Raw genomic sequence first — 17,820 nt, forward strand, 5'->3', positions numbered from 1 at the left:
CTCAATCTGTAATCTACTGTTGCTTTGATTTCTTGCCCCCTTTTATAAAGGGAAACTTTAGTGTGAATCATTACATTATAAATACTAGCTTCTTTTTAAAGTCTCACTCAAGCAAAACACTCATTGTCTAGGAAATACAATTTATTTTAATTCAATACAAAGAGCAGACATAAACAAATTATAATGTAGTCTGAGTTCCAATACCATAAACCAGAAGGTCCCATGTATGTTTATCTATCCACAGAGTCTTTTCTTAGAATGGTCTGAAACCAGCAATGACATCACTGGGGGGCCAGACTAACTTTGTACCATATGACTGTATGGTGATGTGCTCTGGGTACATTTTTTTAAATTAAATTATTATCTGTGTACATATTTTAACATCTCCCCCCCCCCTCCTATATATACCCTCCCTCCCCAGAGTTTTGTGTCCATTGGTTTGGGTACATTTTTATCTTACTTTCTATAAAAATCAGATCCATAATACATCAAATAAAGTATTTTTAAAACTTCAACTTTTCCCAGGTCAGCAACATTGTCCAGTCTTTGCATCTACATATTTGCACTGCTGTTTTTATGGTGATGTTCTTTTTCTAATTTGATACCAATCACTGCTTTCTTTTTTTTTTTTTAAAGATGTTTTTATTAATTTTAGAGAGAGACAGAAACATCAATGATGAGAGAGAATCACTGATCGGCTGCCTCCTACATGCCTCACGGTGAGGATCGAGCCCACAACATGAGCATGTGCCCTGACAGGGAATTGAACCATGACCTCCTGGTTCATAGGTTGACAATCAACCACTGAGCCACCACAGCTGGGTGAACCGTTGCTTTCTTTACAATCTGAGCTTTCACTTTAAAAATTATACTGTAAATAACTGTTCACTTGGAAATTCCATCCCTTGTAGGATACTTTAAGTTTTAAATGTTTATGATGGACCTGCTCCCTGAAATAAAAATGTGTACAGTGTAGGGGCCCACTCAGGATTTACCATCGTTATCTCTGAACTCTCCCTTCTCCACCACATAAAGAAGCAGAAAGATGACAGAGAAGTCAGAGGGTTCAATGTAACATAACAGTGGTTTCAGGGACCCAGCATCTGATTATGATAATTAGAGACTTGTCCTGCCAACTTCAATATTTTGAAGTTGAGACAAAGCTTTCATTTAAACCTTTCAACTACTCATAAAGCTCGAAGCTATTTTCATTGGTTCATCGGGCATCTTAAATGATTATCCTGAAACACCAGAGATACCCTCTAAAATACACTTTTCTCCTTAAATACTTTTGTGCCACTAACTTGTCATCATTTTTAGCTTTGTATTTCGGATTCTTTAGTCAAACCTTGAGTCATTAAAGTGTAGAGCTATTCCAAAGGGAGTTAAGATTGTAGGCAGGTCACTCTACATGCTCTTTTCATATATTCTGTCCAAAAAATGCTTTATTTAAAATAACTATTTAAATTTCAAAATGGTAAGACAGTCCAAAAGGGTGTGTCTGAAAGAGGAGCAATCCAAATAGAATATATTATATTCTGGTTTATGAGCTCTAACAATGTTTGTGGGGTTTTGTTGTTGTTCTTATTTTACCAGCTGGAGAAATACAATTTTCCTAACCAAACATAAATCAAAATCTGCATATATCAATGTATTTTGTTGTTGCTGTTAGAATTGAGTCTTCAACATCCTGTAGTAAAAAGAAAGGCTAAAGTTTTAAAAGTAAAGACAAATTATTGGAATTACATCAGGAGAAGAAAAAGGATATATAAAAATGAGAGAAACAGATGAAGCAAAAATAATAACAGAATATTGCCTGCTTAGTGTGTGACAGTTAATGCTGTGAAGTAGTAGATTCTCACGCTGAATCCCTAAGGTCAGTATTCCTACCATTCAACATAAGAAAACCAAAGCTCAGAGAGGATTATCACAACAATAAACAAAAAAGCCAGGGCTTGAACTTGAGCATCTCTTACTCTAAAAACAATGCTCTTAACCACTACCTTATGTTACTTACTTATGCTCTTAACAACCACCTCATGCTATTTAAGCAAGCAAAAAGAACTAGAAACCATTCACTCCTAATATTTTGAGGCTTCTTTTTATTTTGAAGTAATTTTAAGCACACCTAGGATTTTTGGTGTTGGAAGGAGATTTGACTTGGGATGTTGAACATACAGTATACAAATGATCTATTATAGAATTAAGTGTACACTTGAAACCCACATAATTTTATTAACCAATGTCACCCAAATTAATTGTCTTTTTTTAAAAAGAAAAAAAAAAAACTTTCCCAGAAGAAAAAAATAGAGTAGGTCAAAAGAGAAAGAGAATTAAACAAATGTGATAAAAAAAAAAAAAAAAAAAAGTTAACGATTTGGAAATCTGGGGAAGATATATCAAACAAAGCTTCTTGTGCTCTTCTTGCAACTTTTAGGTTTGAAGTTATTTCAAATGTAAACGTTACTGAATTTAAAAGTGTGTATTTTTTTTTATTATTATTATTATTTTTTACAAACTTGTTTTTCCTTAATCAGAATCATTAGAAAGCGAATTTGAAGATATCTGGGGTCCTGATACCTTTGTCCTCATTATCTAAAATTGAGGAACAGCCGAAAATGGTTTGGCTCAGTAGTGGATAGAACATGGGCCTGCGGACTGAAAGGTCCCAGGTTTGATTTGGGTCAAGGGCATGTACCTTGGATGCAGGCACATCCCCAGTGGGGGGTGTGAAAGAGGCACCTAATGGATGATTCTCTCTCCTCAATGTTTCTAACTCTCTATCCCTCTCTCTTCCTCTCTGTAAAAAAATCAATAAAATATATTTTAAAAATAAATAAATAAGTAAATAAATAAATAAAATTGAGGAACAGGCTTATTGAACAAGAAGCTGAAACAAATTCTCTACATTTTATCCCAATGCTGTTATTTTTCTTTTTCTTTTTTCATTAATCCTCATTCAAGGATATTCTTCCATTGTTTTTTAGGGAGAGTGGAAGAGAGAGGGAAAGATAGTGAGAAACATTGATGAGAGAAACATATGGATTGGCTGCCTCCTGCAAGAATACCCACCAGGGCCTGGGCCTGGGCCAGGGAGAAACCTGCAAGCAGATCGAGTCAGACTGGCTAGGGCCCAATGCTGTTATCTTGATGATCTAACTCCTAAAAGATATTATTGCTTTCTTATTTCATTGCTAATTCTGTTAGAGTCCAGTTAGAATTATCTGTCTACTGCTATGTGGTTGATTTGTACATTAGATTTACACAAATTACTCTATGGGCTAGTCCATGAATTTGGAGTAATTGGGTACTACAAAAGATTAATGTTTCTGAGTAACACTTTCAAAGGCTTTAATCAAATCTGTTCACTGAACTATTATTCACCTAGTGTTTGATGTGTTGAGTAACAAACTAGTTCAATATGTATTTCCTGGAAAGAACAAAAAGATTCTCTTTAATAATCACAGTATAGTTGGAAATCACAGAGGGCTAATATCAATGTAATACTATTATCATATCTACAGACCTTATTCATATTTCACCAATTGTCTTCATAATGTCCAGAAACAGAGCCAAGAGTTATTGTAATCCAGGATCTCATATTTCATTTGGCCGCCATATCTCTTTAATCTTCTTTGATCTGAAACAGTTGTTCATTCTCTGTCTTTCACAACTTCCTCATGACAAGACAGGTACTTTGTAGATGTCTCTCAATTTAGGTTTTGTCTGATATTTCCTCATGAGTAAATTTAGACTATACATTTTTGGTTAGAATTCCACAAGTGTGATGCTGGGTCTTTCTCAGCATCAAACACACATGGTGTCGGTTAATCTCATTCCTGGTGATGTTAACTAATGACTCTAATAGGAAGTTTTCACAGATTTCTTAACTTCTTACTTTTCACTTGGTAACACGTAAATTGTGGGGAGGTATTCAGAGACTGTGAAGATACCCTGCTTTTCATCAATAGTTTTAGAATCCACTTAAAATTCTCACCTGAATGAAATGTTACCACCATAGTTCTTAAAATATTTTAGTTTGAAGAAGGAAGGAAGGAAGGAAGGAAGGAAGGAAGGAAGGAAGGAAGGAAGGAAGGAAGGAAGGAAGGGAGGAAGATTCAGGCCTTGATTGGTTACTCATGTATAAAGCTTGTTTTTTAATAACACTTGAAGAAAAAATAGATAATAGGAAGAGCTTTATGTGTAATTAAAGCTGTGCTTCCTGCAGGAATACTGTGATACTCAGAGTCTGGCAGCCCATTCCTTTTAGTTCTTACAGAAGTACAGACACTAAATATGGAATTTATTTTTAGAAAAGAATATTTACTAATATTACTTTATTCTCTTTTTTGAGTGATTATATATCTCTTTTTTTTTAATTTCTATTGAATTTATTGGGGTGACACTGATTAATAAAATTATATGGGTTTCAAGTGTACAATTCTATACAATATCATACATATATTGTATTGTGTGTCAAGTCTTTTTTTCATCAACATTTGTCCTCCCTTTACCCTCTTTCTCCTGCCCCCTACCTCCTTTTCCCTCTGGTAATCACAATACAGTTCTTTGGGTCTACATTTTTTTTTCTTAATCCCTTTACCTTTCTCACATAGTTCCTCAACTGTCATCTGTCAGTCTGTTCTCTGAATGTATGAGTCTGTTTCTATTTTGTTCGTTTATTTTGTTCATTAGATTCCACATCTAAGTGAAATCATATGGCACTTGTCTTTCTCTGACTGGCTTATTTCACTTAGCTTAATAATCGCCAGGTTCATCCATACTGTCACAAAAGGTAAAATTTCCTTCTTTTTGTGACTGAGTAGTATTCCATTGTATAAATATATCACTATTTTATCCACTCATCTACTGATGGGCACTTGGGCTGCTTCGATCTTGGCTATTATACTGGTAAATCATGCTGCATATGTAAATCTCATGAGCATGCCACACGAAGTAGATAACAGAATGCTAACCTGCAACACTGCAAAAAAAAAAAATCCTACTGACTAGAGTTCAATATTTGTGTACAATTCTTTTGGTCATTATTCTAAACTTAAGTTTTCAAAATATTGTATTCAGAAGTTACTTGTGCTCATTACTCTCCTCCCCTTTTCAATGTATTTATATTTTTCATTTGAAATATTTAGTTTCACTTGCTTCTTTTTGTAGGCCCCTCATTTTTACTGGCTTTACACTACTTTGTGGGTTTAGTTTGTGTATTAAAATGTTATCATCATTACAAAAGTCAAACTGTACAAAATTATGCTTGGAAAGAAGTCAATTCCTCATCCCCAATCCTTCATTTCTACTCATTCCTAGTAAATAGCCAATACAAGAGTAGATTATTAATACAATTTTGTTGGTTTCTTGGCTTTTCCTTTCTGTGTTTCTATTTGGCAAAACTAAGCACTCATGTAATTGCTATCTCTCAACTATTCAATGCATCCTATAAACTATAAGCTTACTATTCTTAGTTCATAGACTAGTCATTCTCTGGGATAGTCCTAACCCACCATCTCAGTGCAAAAATCTAATTTCTGAAGTCTGCAATAAGTTTTGGTAAGTTTCTTCAAGCAAAAGGTAGGTAGTCAATAAATTGTTGAATAAAAGTTCATGGAAGAAAAGTGAAATGAGCAACATAATGGAACAAACAAGGGCCAAAAAAGATACAATAAAGCAGAGGTCATCCACAGTGCTAAAGACTGTATCCAAAATTTTCCAGGATTTTCCCCAAACCATGCAAACAAACAAAAATAAGGACCAGCAGAAATTTTATTATGAGACATTTCAAGGCACCAAAAAAAGAGAGGAAAGTAATTGTTTGAACTTTAGAGGGAAAATGTACCATGCCAAATGTTGTTGAGAAGGATAGTTACTATAGTTAAATCAAGAAAATTTTCTTAATAAAAAAAAACTAATATTTTTCTTTCAGAAATGGCAAGAATAGATCAGTCTATGCTGAAAAGAGAAAAATTTTTTTTCTTAAAACATAAACTAAGTAAACAAAGATTGCATTTATCACAGGACCCAAAGCTCTTTTTTCAGCATATTTGTCTGGTTTTGCCCTACTATTAATGAATGGGCTTGTTAATTCTCTTATGTCAATCCTATTACCTATTCAGAGCTATTTCTGCAGGGGTCATCAATATCCAGGGATCTTAAATCTGAGCTTAAACCCGTCCAAGGTCAAGAGGAGAACTATCCCCAGGGATTCTTATCCACTGAGCATAATCAAGGACACCAGGCACAGAGAACCAAACTGTGAGTCACCAATAGTCTTCTTGATAATTTCTAAAAATTTACCTTCAGGGAAAGAATAATGATTTTACTGTATGTATTACTGTGTGTTCTTCTAAAATATTGCAAGTAACATTAAGTAATAATTTACTATAAAGACAAATAATGTGTTTCTTTCCTTCTTAAAGTGATTTATTTGCAGGAGACATCTTCACTAATGTAAATTCAGGATAAACATGCAATTTTGAGTCTGATAATTCTAGGAACAATGCATAGAGAAGTAGCTTTAAAATTTTAAATTCTTCATTCCTCCCTTTGAGTGAAAGGAAAACTGAGGGAAAGAAGTGATGATTTCTTGCACTTCATATTTGAAGGTTTGACTCCCGGGGCTTAAGAGGGAATATTACTTTCAACACTGTAACACTCTCAGATCTCTGAACCAAACACTAAATGAGTTGTATGTTCTCTGGCTTTTTCCTTAATGGTATATATTTTGGTTGTTTTGTTTTAATCTTTATAGTGGGAATAATAATACATGCATTTGCTTCAGAAGGTTACTTTGAAATTTAATGAAACAGAAATGATGTTTTTAAAAGAAAAGAGCACAGGAGGTTTGTTGATATTTGTTAAATTAGGTGAAATATATTTTTTCAGTTAGTTTCATTTTGCTGCTATATTGCATGCATTGAGATGATTATTTTTTTAAATATATTTTTTACTGACTTCAGAGAGAGGAAGGAAGAGAGACAGATAGAAACATCCATGATGAGAGAGAATTATGGATCGGCTGCCTCCTGCATGCCCCACACTGGGAATCGAACCCACAACCTGGGTATGTGCCCTTGACCAGAATTGAACCCGGGATCCTCCAGTCCGCAAGCTGACACTCTTCCACTGAGCCAAACTGGCTAGGGCGAGGTGATTACTAATACAATAAATTTTACAGTTTCCATCATGAGAATGAAGTAAGATTTTTCTCATTGTTTTCCCATTAAATATATCTATTAACTGCAAAAAAAAATAGCTTTAACTATAGTATCCATTTTAAATGCATATTTTTGATTACTATACATGCTATTTAGAATCACCTAACATTCAGAGCTAGCAAATTTTTTAAAGATAATCTCACTCATCATGGTGATTCTTTGCCTAAATATTATGTTTATAAGCTGGATTTGGTATTACATAAGTTGCCAAAATATAATGGACCATTCACAATAATGTCTATAATGGAATTCAAACTGGAATAATGTATATATAAGATATAGAGATATTAAAAATAATGTGTGTGTTCTGAATTCCCTGCAAGATCCTGACATTTCTGTCTTAAAATCATTTTTTAATAAGAAAGAAAAGGCTGAACTGTTTTCTATAGGAGTCCAATTTGATGTTGGGAGGACAGTCCTGGCAGAGGTTAAAACATCTGACACTAATATGTCAGCCTTGGTGAGAACATTGGCCTGGCTTAGTTGATCAGATTAGCTCACAGTCACCCTGGAAAAGGCAGGAGAGCAGAGACCTCTGGAGATGCATGTTAGAGGCAGAGAAAGGTAGGACAGGGAGCCCTGAAAAGGGTGGGTGCAGAGAGTGTGATACCTTACGGAGCAGAGATCTAAACAGGATCTAGGTTTCTATCAAAATGCAGGTGAAACAGGATTTCTACAGATTTTCCCACCTAGCAGTCTTGTTTGGTTTCAGGTAGGCCTTAAAGATAACTTGCTAAATTCCACTCTAGTTGAGTTAAAAATTATTTTAATCAAGTCCTTCAATACTGGATTCCCATTCAGTTATTTTTAAATATTTTTATTGATTTTTTTACAGAGAGGAAGGGAGAGGGATAGAGAGTTAGAAACATCAATCAGCTGCCTCCTGCACACCTCTTACTGATAATTATTCTATTATCAGCTATTTTTGTTCATCTCTCACTATGCCTAGTTTATACTTTATTATAGTTATGTATATATAGGAAAAAGCATTATATATGTTTGGCGCCTGCAGTGAGTGTGAGCAGCGGCTGCTGGCCCTGATCACCCCTGAGGGCTTCTCCACCTCCCCCTGCTCTTGAGGGGCAATCGGGGCAGCAACTGCAGCTTGCACCCACTGACAGCGCCAGCCCTGCTCACACCTGCTGCTGGCACCAGCCCCAATCTCTGGGTGATGCGAGTGAGTGCAAGCAGGGCCAGCTCTGTCAGCATGTGGGAGTGGTGGGATGGGACCAGCAGACAGGAGATCATAGGCTATGGCGGGAGGGTCCAGGCAGGGGCACGGAAGATGGGCCAAGATCTGCCCCTGTGCCCACTGCAGCCTCATGGCCCACAGTTCCTTTCAAGGTGCATGAATTTGTGCACTGGGCCCCTAGTATACTAATATAATCAAGGAATCATGTTTCCCCCAAGTAATTGAATTATCTTTTCAGTAAAGGGATTTCTTTGAAATTGTCAAGAGTCTTTTTGTAAAATGAAATTTCTTTTTTTTTTTTTTTTTTTTCTCCACTGGATTGCCAAGTAGGATGGCAAGAAGCAAGCAAGGCTTATGCCTCTTCAATATTTGAAATAAATTTATTTTTATATTTTTAAAAATCTTATGAATATTTATTGCAAATAGTAACTACCCCAGATTAACTATCTAATAGTAAAATAAAAGACACTGGCTTGAGTCTCTACTTTTCTGGGGATTAAACAGCGATTGAAGTTGTCTAATAAGCTTCTATTACTTTGATCTGTAGTGTTCTTTTGAGGTAAACCAATAATATTCATTTATCTTAGATGCAAAAATTATTTTTATATAATTGTAGTCATTAAGTAGCTCCTTTTGTCCAACAAGATTTATTTATTTCCATTTTCCCCGATTTCCATTGTCTTTTATTCCTTTTCATTACTAAATCCATTCAAATTTAATTTAGTATTATTTATTACATTTAAAGTTACATATATATATTGAAGAATGGCTAAATATTCCCTTAACAGCCTTCTCATAAAAGCCTTTCCTGTTCAAGTAAAATAAATTAAATTGGCAAAGACCTCTGACCTCGGTGTAATCAACTCACTCTGGGGTTTTTGCATCCCCAGTGCTTCTGCATAGAGACAAAGAGTTCTGTTTACCATTCTGTTCCTTGGGAAAGCACCAAATAGACCAAGTCCAAAGAGGAAGTATAAACCAAATACTTTTGGAGAGGGATCATAGCTTAAAACTGACTTTGAAAGGGACAAAGGGAAAAGGTAGAAGAAATAAGGGTGAAAAAACAGTGTACTCGTATCTGCTGTTAATATATATCTTCCAGGACTTGAAAACTTCAAGAAAATCACAACTATATGGGCCCCTTAGGGAATGTGTTAGTATGTATACAGCGTTTTCCAGAAAATGAAAAGATAAATAAGCAAATAGGTTGGATTTAAGTATGAACTAAGAATAAATAGGTTCTACCTGAGGGCACCCAGGGATTAACTGTGAATAAACTCCATGTGCTTTTGTTAGATTTTGTGATGTACCTTACAGTTTTTTAAAAATCTATAGGTATAATTACTGGTTTTCACTGGCTTAGTGGGTAACATCCCCAAAATTTGCTCTGGAACGAAGAGATGTTATGATGTGAGGTTTTGAATAGCATTCTTTAATGCCAATTTGAGAAGTTGAATTTGTCAAACTGTATTGAGAAAAAATGGCAAGAAACTTAAGTTCCATCCTTTAGCTTCCTCAGTTGTAAAGTGGCATTAATAACTAGCCCAGCCACATACATCTGTGTGAGAATTAAATGATTTTTTGACACTTAAGTGAAACAATGCCTGGTACATAGTAAATGTTCATAGTAAGTAAGTATATAATTATTATGAATTAAAATGTTTTTATTATATAAAATATTGAGATATAATTCTACAAATTTGGTAATACACACTAATAAAAAAAGAAAATCAATAATAAATAATGTTCACTGAGCCAGGCTGGTGTGGCTTGTGGTTGAGCGTCCACCTATGGACCAACAGGTCACGGTTCGATTCCCGGTCAGGGCACATGCCCTGGGTTGTGAGCTCAATCCCTGGTAAGGGGAGTGCAAGAGGCAGCCAATCAATGTTTCTCTCTCATCATTGATGTTTATATCTCTCTCTCCCTCTCCCTTCCTCTCTGAAATCAATAAAAAAAAATCTGCAAAAAAAAAAAATGTTCACTGAGTACATAGACCTAAATTGAAGGCTTTTTAAGTAAAAGGCAAACTATGAATTACATAAAATCCTTAGGTCCAAATATCTTTAATAATACAAATATTAATGTTCTTTTACAAGCAGATAGAAACATATTAAACACTTCATCACTTAGTGATAACCCTTAGCCTCCATGGAACCTGACAGCAGAGGAATATTTATGTATTTATCTATCTTTTTTATTTCTGATCTATCATTACTTCTTTGCTGATCCTATAGATTATATCAAATCTAATCTCTAAAATGGAAGAAGCCAAAAATCCAAGTTTGGAAGAAGACTTTGAAGGACAGGCGACACATACAGGTAAGCAAAGCAACAGGAATAAGATTAATTATTAAAATAAGATTAAGCCTGAAGATCCCCAATGTTCTTATTGCCACTGTCCAGTATGGAATTTGTTAAACTTTTGAGTGGTCTAATGGAATCATCTAAAAATAATTGAGTGGGTACATTAATGTGAGATCAAGTACTTTAAAAAAAATTTACTTAGAAGTTAAGGAATGAGAACTTTGAAACACTCGTTATTGAGGATTTCTTGCTGCCAACGCTCATAAGACCTATGTACTATCCTCTGACCTAAAACACCCCACTATGGACTTTCTTTGCAATTGTAAACAATAGTAGATCAAAAGATAAATAAATAAATAAATAAATAAATAAAGTTTTTTAATTTGTTACTCTGTAAAAAAGTAAAGGTAATGATAAAACATTCTTAAATCAATATTCCTCCAGAAAAACCTGACAAGACTATCAGGAAAAAATGTGGAAGCAACAAAGAAACTGCTTAAGTAAATTAATATGTATACAATGAAATACCATTACTCGTTTTTAAAAAAAGGAAGCATCTATGTATGTATGTATGTGAAAAATATCTCTGAAATACATTATGAGATAAAAAAAAAAAAAGAAAAAGAAAGAAAGCAAGATTAGGAAACTATGTATAATATACTACAATTTTTTAAAACAAGTTAAAAAATGATTTTTATATACATATAAACACATGCTATAAATGTACATATTTTATATATGTAAAACATACCTGGAAGACGACCATGATACAAGTAAACAAAAACCATTAACTGCCTAAATATAATGAATGCAAGGGTGGGCAAAAGTAGGTTTACAGTTATTCATATGGAAAATAATCTCTAATAATAAAAGTGTAACATGCAAATCAACTGAATGACCGAACAGCAGAATGACCATCTGGACAACCACGCTATGACATGCACTGGCACGAGGCCAGCCAAGGCGGGTGCAATGTGGCTGGTCGGAGGGCCCTGCCATTGCCCCACAATCGCCCCACAAAGGGAGGCCCAGGCCACAAGCTGGCAGAGTGATTAATCGGGGGGCTCTGCGATCGCCCCAAAGAGGGAGGCCAGGCCACCCTCTGTGGAGCAATTGATTGGGGGGCTCTGGGGAACTGGGGCGGGGGGCGGGTGGCAGTAGTCGCAGGCTCAGGTGGATGCGAGCAGGCAGCAGGGCCAGGGCTCCAGAAGTCGGGGCTGTGAAGCTGGGGCTGTGAAACCGGCAGCCAGGGGAAGGAAGGCCTATCCTTGCATGAATTTCGTGCATCAGGCCTCTAGTCTATATATATATTGTAAAACCCTAAGCAACTGGTCAACCAATCAACAGGTCAACTGTTTGACTGGTGGCTATGACACACACTGACCACTAGGGGGCAGGTGCTCAATGCAGGAGCTGCCCCCTGGTGGCCAGTGTGCTCCCATAGCAGAAGCGCCGCTCAGCTGACCAATGGGCATCAGATGCTGGGGCTCAAGGCTGGTGAGCACAGCTGTGGCATAAGCCTCTCCTGCCTCCGAAGCAGCTTTACCTAGAGAGGGAGCAGCGCAGTCCCAGCCCAAACTCTGGCTCCTCCCTGGCTGCTTGCTGCTTTGCACACTACTACATCCCTTACGGGATGTAGGACTGCAGGTTTTGGCCAATCCCCACAGGCCAGGCTGAGGGGCCCCCAACTGGTGAATGAATCCATGTACTGGGCCTCAAGTTAATAAATAATAATACAAGAATACACTGTTTCATGTCCTCACAACAGTAAATCTATTTTTGCCCCCACAAAGCATAAATAAATTTATATTAAAATTATATAAATAACAATTCTTTGAAAATATGTGGAGAAAGAAAATATGTTTACATATATAATATAATATTAAAGATATGGATATGGCTAACCTTCAGTGAAGAATATGTACAACTGCATATTTTCAAGAATTTAGACATTCTTCCAAACACTATTATTATTTATCAGGGCAACTGAACATCAAAATTCCAGTTGGATCACTCTTGATTTAAATATGCAAATCCTACCCTTTTAATATCTTTAAAAGATTCTTAGAATCTTAGAAGGAATTAGATTATATAATGATTTTTTTTAAAAGCCATTTAGTTTTGCTCACTGAGGGTAGGCCTCCCTCTCACTGATTTTCTTTTATGTGCTATTTTTATTTTGGATCTTGATATATTTTAATTTGTTTCTCCAACAATCCTAGTTTCCTTTGTTATGGTGTGGTGCCAATTGTAGTTATTCACGAAGCCTCTCTTATGTAAAAAAAAAAAAAAAAAAATTAAAAATGCTGTTTTTCTAAAATTCTAGTTTCCTCTCTATGCTCTAAACTTATCCCCAAATTTTGACAATTGTTCAAAGTCCATCATTTGCATTTTCATCAATGCAGATGTTTCAGAAAGATTCTTCGCCAAACCCTATTTAACAGGATTAACGTCGAGAAGACATTTTTTATGAGGATGGTAGTCAGAAATGTGTAGCCCAAACAAGATGTTTGTTTCTGATCCAGAACATGACAAGTCTATTCCCATGGTGACACATGAATGTCAATGTACAAAGTCTTTTTGAAAATAAAAGAGGAAACAATTGATTTTTAATTGTATTTCAGGACCCAAAGGAGTGATACATGATTGGAGAAAGTTTAAATTAGAGAGTGAAGATAACGACTCAGTCCCACCCAGCAAGAAGGAGATTCTCAGACAAATGTCTTCTCCTCAGAGCAGGGATGACAAAGACTCAAAAGAAAGATTCAGCAGAAAGGTAAGCTAAGGAAAAATCAATAAATAATGTACAATGTGTAAACATGAGTCATGGTTTTATACAGCACTGTTTTTTGAAGCTTTCTTATATACTTGTTATAGAAGGTGTATGTCTATGTGCATGAAGAGATACGTTGGAAGATGATCTCTATGATGTTAATGGAGATTATCGCAGAGTATCAGAGTCGTGACATTACTTTCTGCCTTTAGGTTATCGTTTATTTTTGAATCTTTATAATTAGTATGTATTAATTTATATAACAACAACAATATTTTCCACTTATTTTTGTGGATTTTTAGAGAGGAAAGGGGAGGGAGAGAAAGACAGAAATGTCAATGATGAGAGAGAGTCATTGATGGGCTGCCTCCTGCATGCCCCACAATGGGGATGGAGCCTACAGCTCAGGAATGTACCCAACTAGGAATCGAACCGAGAGCTCCTGGTTCACAGGTTGATGCTTAACTACTGAACCATGCCTGCAAAAACAATATTAATAAACAATATTAATAAAAACAATATTAATAAAATAAACCATAAAGTGATTTTCACCGTGGGAAAAATCACTTTAGTGGATTCTTTTCAAACTAGTATATTTGAGTTGTTGTATATTGATTCTCAACAGACAGTGCTTCAGAAATATATTTACTTCCAGGCTTCTGGCCGCTGTAAAATTCTAAGATGTTGGTTTTGGTTCTGAGTCATTATGTGATGTGGGTAAGGCAATTAAATTTTCCCATCCTAGGAACTGTAACACCTCCTCCACTTGCTTTATAGGATGTGAAGAGAAAATAAGTGTAAAAGTGTTTTGAAAAGTGTAAAATGCTACACAAACATGAGACATTATCTTTGTTAAAGCTGTACTAAGGTTAAGCTTTAGCAATGTATCTAATCATTAAATATTTCTATGCTTGAAGAACAAGTTCTCATAAAAATGCTCAAATGTTTCAGTCAGTGTGTAGTTTAGTCTGTTTAAATTAACATAATTATAGTAGCAACTTCAAAATTGTACGACATATTTAACAATATTTAGGTTTAAAACAAATTAGTCCTGCCAGTGTGGCTCAGTGGTTGAGCGTCAACCTATGAACTAGGAGGTCACAGTTCGATTCCCAGTCAGGGCACATGCCCAGGTTGTGGGCTCAATCTCCAGTGTGGGATGTGCAGGAGGCAGCCAATCAATGATTTTCTCTCATCATTGATGTTTCTATCTCTCTCTTTCCTTTCCTCTCTGAAATACATAAAAATATATTTTTAAACAAATTAAATTGGGACAATAACCTTAAAGCAGAAAAAATATAAAAAAAAAAGAATGAGGGCATTAGAAAAACAAATATAAGAGGCAGAAACAAGAGGATGTATGAAAGCATTAGATACTTTTACTTAACCTGAACCTCAGTATCTTCTGTAAAATGATGTATTAACAGCTACCTCATAGGTTTGTTGTGAGGATTAAGTAAAATAATCTATATAAATTGTTTAAGATAAAGATTTTTCTTAAATCCCCCTTCTTGCCTTCTCAATTGTCGACTTGAAATACTGTCAGCAGTTGCTGTTTGAGAGGCTACTGATGAGAAGGCTGATTGATCCCCTTGGGAACTGCCCACCTTCCATGGTTGTGGACTGCTCCACAGCACTTTAGGCCCTTTATTGCTCCTTTGTACCCTTTCTTCTTCTACTTCCTCCTCCTTATTTAAAAAAAAAAAGGGGGGGGGGTGGAGAGGAGGGAAGTGATTGTGCGGGATGGGTTTTTAACATTCTGTTGAATGAGTTGATAATGTGTAGTTCTTAAGAAAGGTTCTGCAAATAATTTTATGTTCCATCTGTAGTGATTAGTAGCTATGATGGAAGATGAAAGGCCATTTCTTGCTTTAGCCTAAACCAGTGGATAAGAATTGCCTAGAACTGAAACCGGTTTGGTTCAGTGGATAGAGTGTTGGTCTGCGGACTAAAAGGTCCCAGGTTCGATTCTGGTCTAGGGCATGTACATTGGTTGCAGGCACATCCCCAGTAGGGGGTGTGCAAGAGGCAGCTGGTTGATGTTTCTCTCTCATCAACGTTTCTGGCTCTCTATCTCTCTCCCTTCCTCTTTGTAAAAAATCAATAAAATATATTTTAAAAAATAGTTAGATATTTGTTTTTTTAAAAAATTGCCTACAGGGCTTGTTTCAATACGGCTCACCCAGTCTCACTCTTACAGGTTCTGATTTGATAGATCTGGGGTGGTGCCCAAAAATTTGCATTTCCCGGCACTTCTCAGGTGATGCTGAGGCTGGTAGAGCAGGAACCTCCTGGCTAATCTGATGAACTCTAAATAGTTGTAAAGCTGTCTTGGATCTTAGTCTAGATATCAAAAAAAAAAAGTCAGTCAGTGATAAGATATGACCTTTTTAACAACTTTCGTGGAGGAGACACTAATGTCCAAAGGCATTTGTTGAGGACACCTTTACGACACGCACATTTTATGAAAGTCACTCCAGAGTAGACCCTGCTGGTTTGTATGTGAATTTTTGTTCTCACCTGAAGTGAGGGGCAGCTAAGTGGCACATTTCTGACTGAAACTGTGATCATTTATACTCAGCAATCCTTATGTATGCATGCATTTCTGTCATGAAATAATTACCAAACCCCTACTTTGTGTCAGACATTATAGCCGATATTGAAGAGTAGTGAGTGAAACAAGTAAAATTCCTGCCCTCACAGAATGTATCAGCTAGAAAAACAATTATTAAAATTAAACACTTCAATAAATAAATATTTAATTCCATATCAGGTAGTGTTTATTGCTATGAAGAAAAACTAAACCCACATATGGAATAGAAAGCTTGGGGCAGGGATTCTTTCAGGTAGAGGAATCAAAGAAGGTGGCATGTGAACAAGTTTGAAAGGGGTCAAGGAGGAGGTCACTTTGGGGGTGAGGGAGGATAGCAAATGCAAACTCTTTGAGCAAGGCTGTGTTTGGTGTGTCTAAAGAATTGAATTTCTGGCTGAATGGTTTCTATAATTCTTTTTATTTATTCCCAGATGAGCATCCAAGAATATGAACTAATTCACCAAGACAAAGAAGATGAAACTTGCCTCCGTAAATACCGTAGACAGTGTATGCAGGATATGCACCAGAAGCTGAGCTTTGGGCCTAGATATGGGTTTGTGTATGAGCTGGAAACTGGGGAGCAATTCCTGGAGACCATTGAAAAGGAGAAGAAAATCACCACAATCATTGTTCACATTTATGAAGAGGGCGTTAAGGGCTGTGATGCTCTAAACAGGAGCCTGACATGCCTTGCAGCCGAATACCCAATAGTCAGGTTTTGTAAAATAAAAGCTTCTAATACAGGTGCCGGGGACCGCTTTTCCCCTGATGTGCTCCCCACACTGCTCGTCTACAAGGGTGGGGAACTCATAAGCAATTTTATTAGTGTTGCTGACCAGTTTACTGAAGAATTTTTTGCTGGGGATGTGGAGTCTTTCCTAAATGAATATGGGTTACTACCTGAAAAAGAGATATATGCCCTTGAGCAGACAAACATGGAAGAAGATATTGAGTAAAATCTCCTATGTCAATGTTTCATATTTATCTTTGATTTGGTAGTATCCATATTCTTTTAGAGAATACCAAGTATGGACATGGCTAGTCTAATGTGGAAATAAAATCAGGTTAGCACTAAGGTTGTATAAATAGCATTTCTTAATTACTAAAATTGATATTAGTATTAGTTACTAAAATTGATATAATGCTTAATTTAAAAATACTGTAGTCTTCAGAAACATGTTAGTAGACAAAGAGAAAATGGATAATATTTGTGATAGTTTTCAAAAATCCCTTTCAAGTTATGTATTAATTTTTTTATTCCTTGTTTTTTCTGCAATGCTATTATTTGGACTTAAAAATATATATATATCATTAAGCCCTAGCTGGTTGGCTCAAGTGGATAAAGCATCAACCTGCGGACTGAAGGGTCCTGGGTTTGATTCCCGTCAAGGGCACATGGCTGGGTTGTGGGCTTGATCCCCTGTGTGGGGCATGCATAAGGCAGCTGATCAATGATCCTCTCTCATTATTGATGTTTCTGTCTTTCTCTTCCTCTACCTCTCTGAAATCAATAAAGATATGTAAAAACTTTTAAAAAATATTATTAACTATAATTTTGCCTGCATAATAAGAATAAAGTCTCATGAGAAAATAAATATTCTATTTGAAGTCTATTCTTTCTCAGGTATTATAACATCAAAGTCCTAAAAACATTATATAACCTAAGATTTTAGAAATATCATTCAGAAAGACACATTCCAACTAAACTAATGCACAAGAAACTTAGAAA

General features: G+C 35.9%; 1 protein-coding gene across 2 annotated transcripts; it reads left to right on the top strand.

The window, feature by feature from the left end:
• The first annotated feature begins 6,125 nt into the window (after window positions 1–6,125).
• Window positions 6,126–17,166, top strand: PDC (phosducin). Of its 2 annotated transcripts, none has more exons than XM_036442973.1 (4): window positions 6,126–6,264; window positions 10,656–10,740; window positions 13,350–13,501; window positions 16,523–17,166. In XM_036442973.1, the coding sequence occupies exons 2-4, from the start codon at window positions 10,680–10,682 to the stop codon at window positions 17,045–17,047; spliced, it is 738 nt and encodes a 245-aa protein (XP_036298866.1). In that variant the 5' UTR covers window positions 6,126–6,264; window positions 10,656–10,679; the 3' UTR covers window positions 17,048–17,166. The 2 variants fall into 2 exon arrangements, with proteins under 2 accessions (XP_036298866.1, XP_036298867.1); XM_036442974.2 differs by lacking the exon at window positions 6,126–6,264 and adding an exon at window positions 7,837–7,938.
• Window positions 17,167–17,820: the final 654 nt, after the last annotated feature.

This window comes from Pipistrellus kuhlii, unplaced genomic scaffold, assembly GCF_014108245.1.
Source record: "Pipistrellus kuhlii isolate mPipKuh1 unplaced genomic scaffold, mPipKuh1.p scaffold_m20_p_18, whole genome shotgun sequence".
In the NCBI taxonomy this organism is placed as follows: Eukaryota; Metazoa; Chordata; class Mammalia; order Chiroptera; family Vespertilionidae; genus Pipistrellus; species Pipistrellus kuhlii.

Bases quoted from the DNA above. Each gene is read 5' to 3' on its own strand.
- PDC (XM_036442973.1), top strand. From the start codon at position 10,680: ATGGAAGAAGCCAAAAATCCAAGTTTGGAAGAAGACTTTGAAGGACAG. The intron at 10,741-13,349 runs GTAAGCAAAGCA...ATTGTATTTCAG, and splicing joins AGGACAGGCGACACATACAG to GACCCAAAGGAGTGATACAT. The intron at 13,502-16,522 runs GTAAGCTAAGGA...ATTTATTCCCAG, and splicing joins AAGAAAGATTCAGCAGAAAG to ATGAGCATCCAAGAATATGA.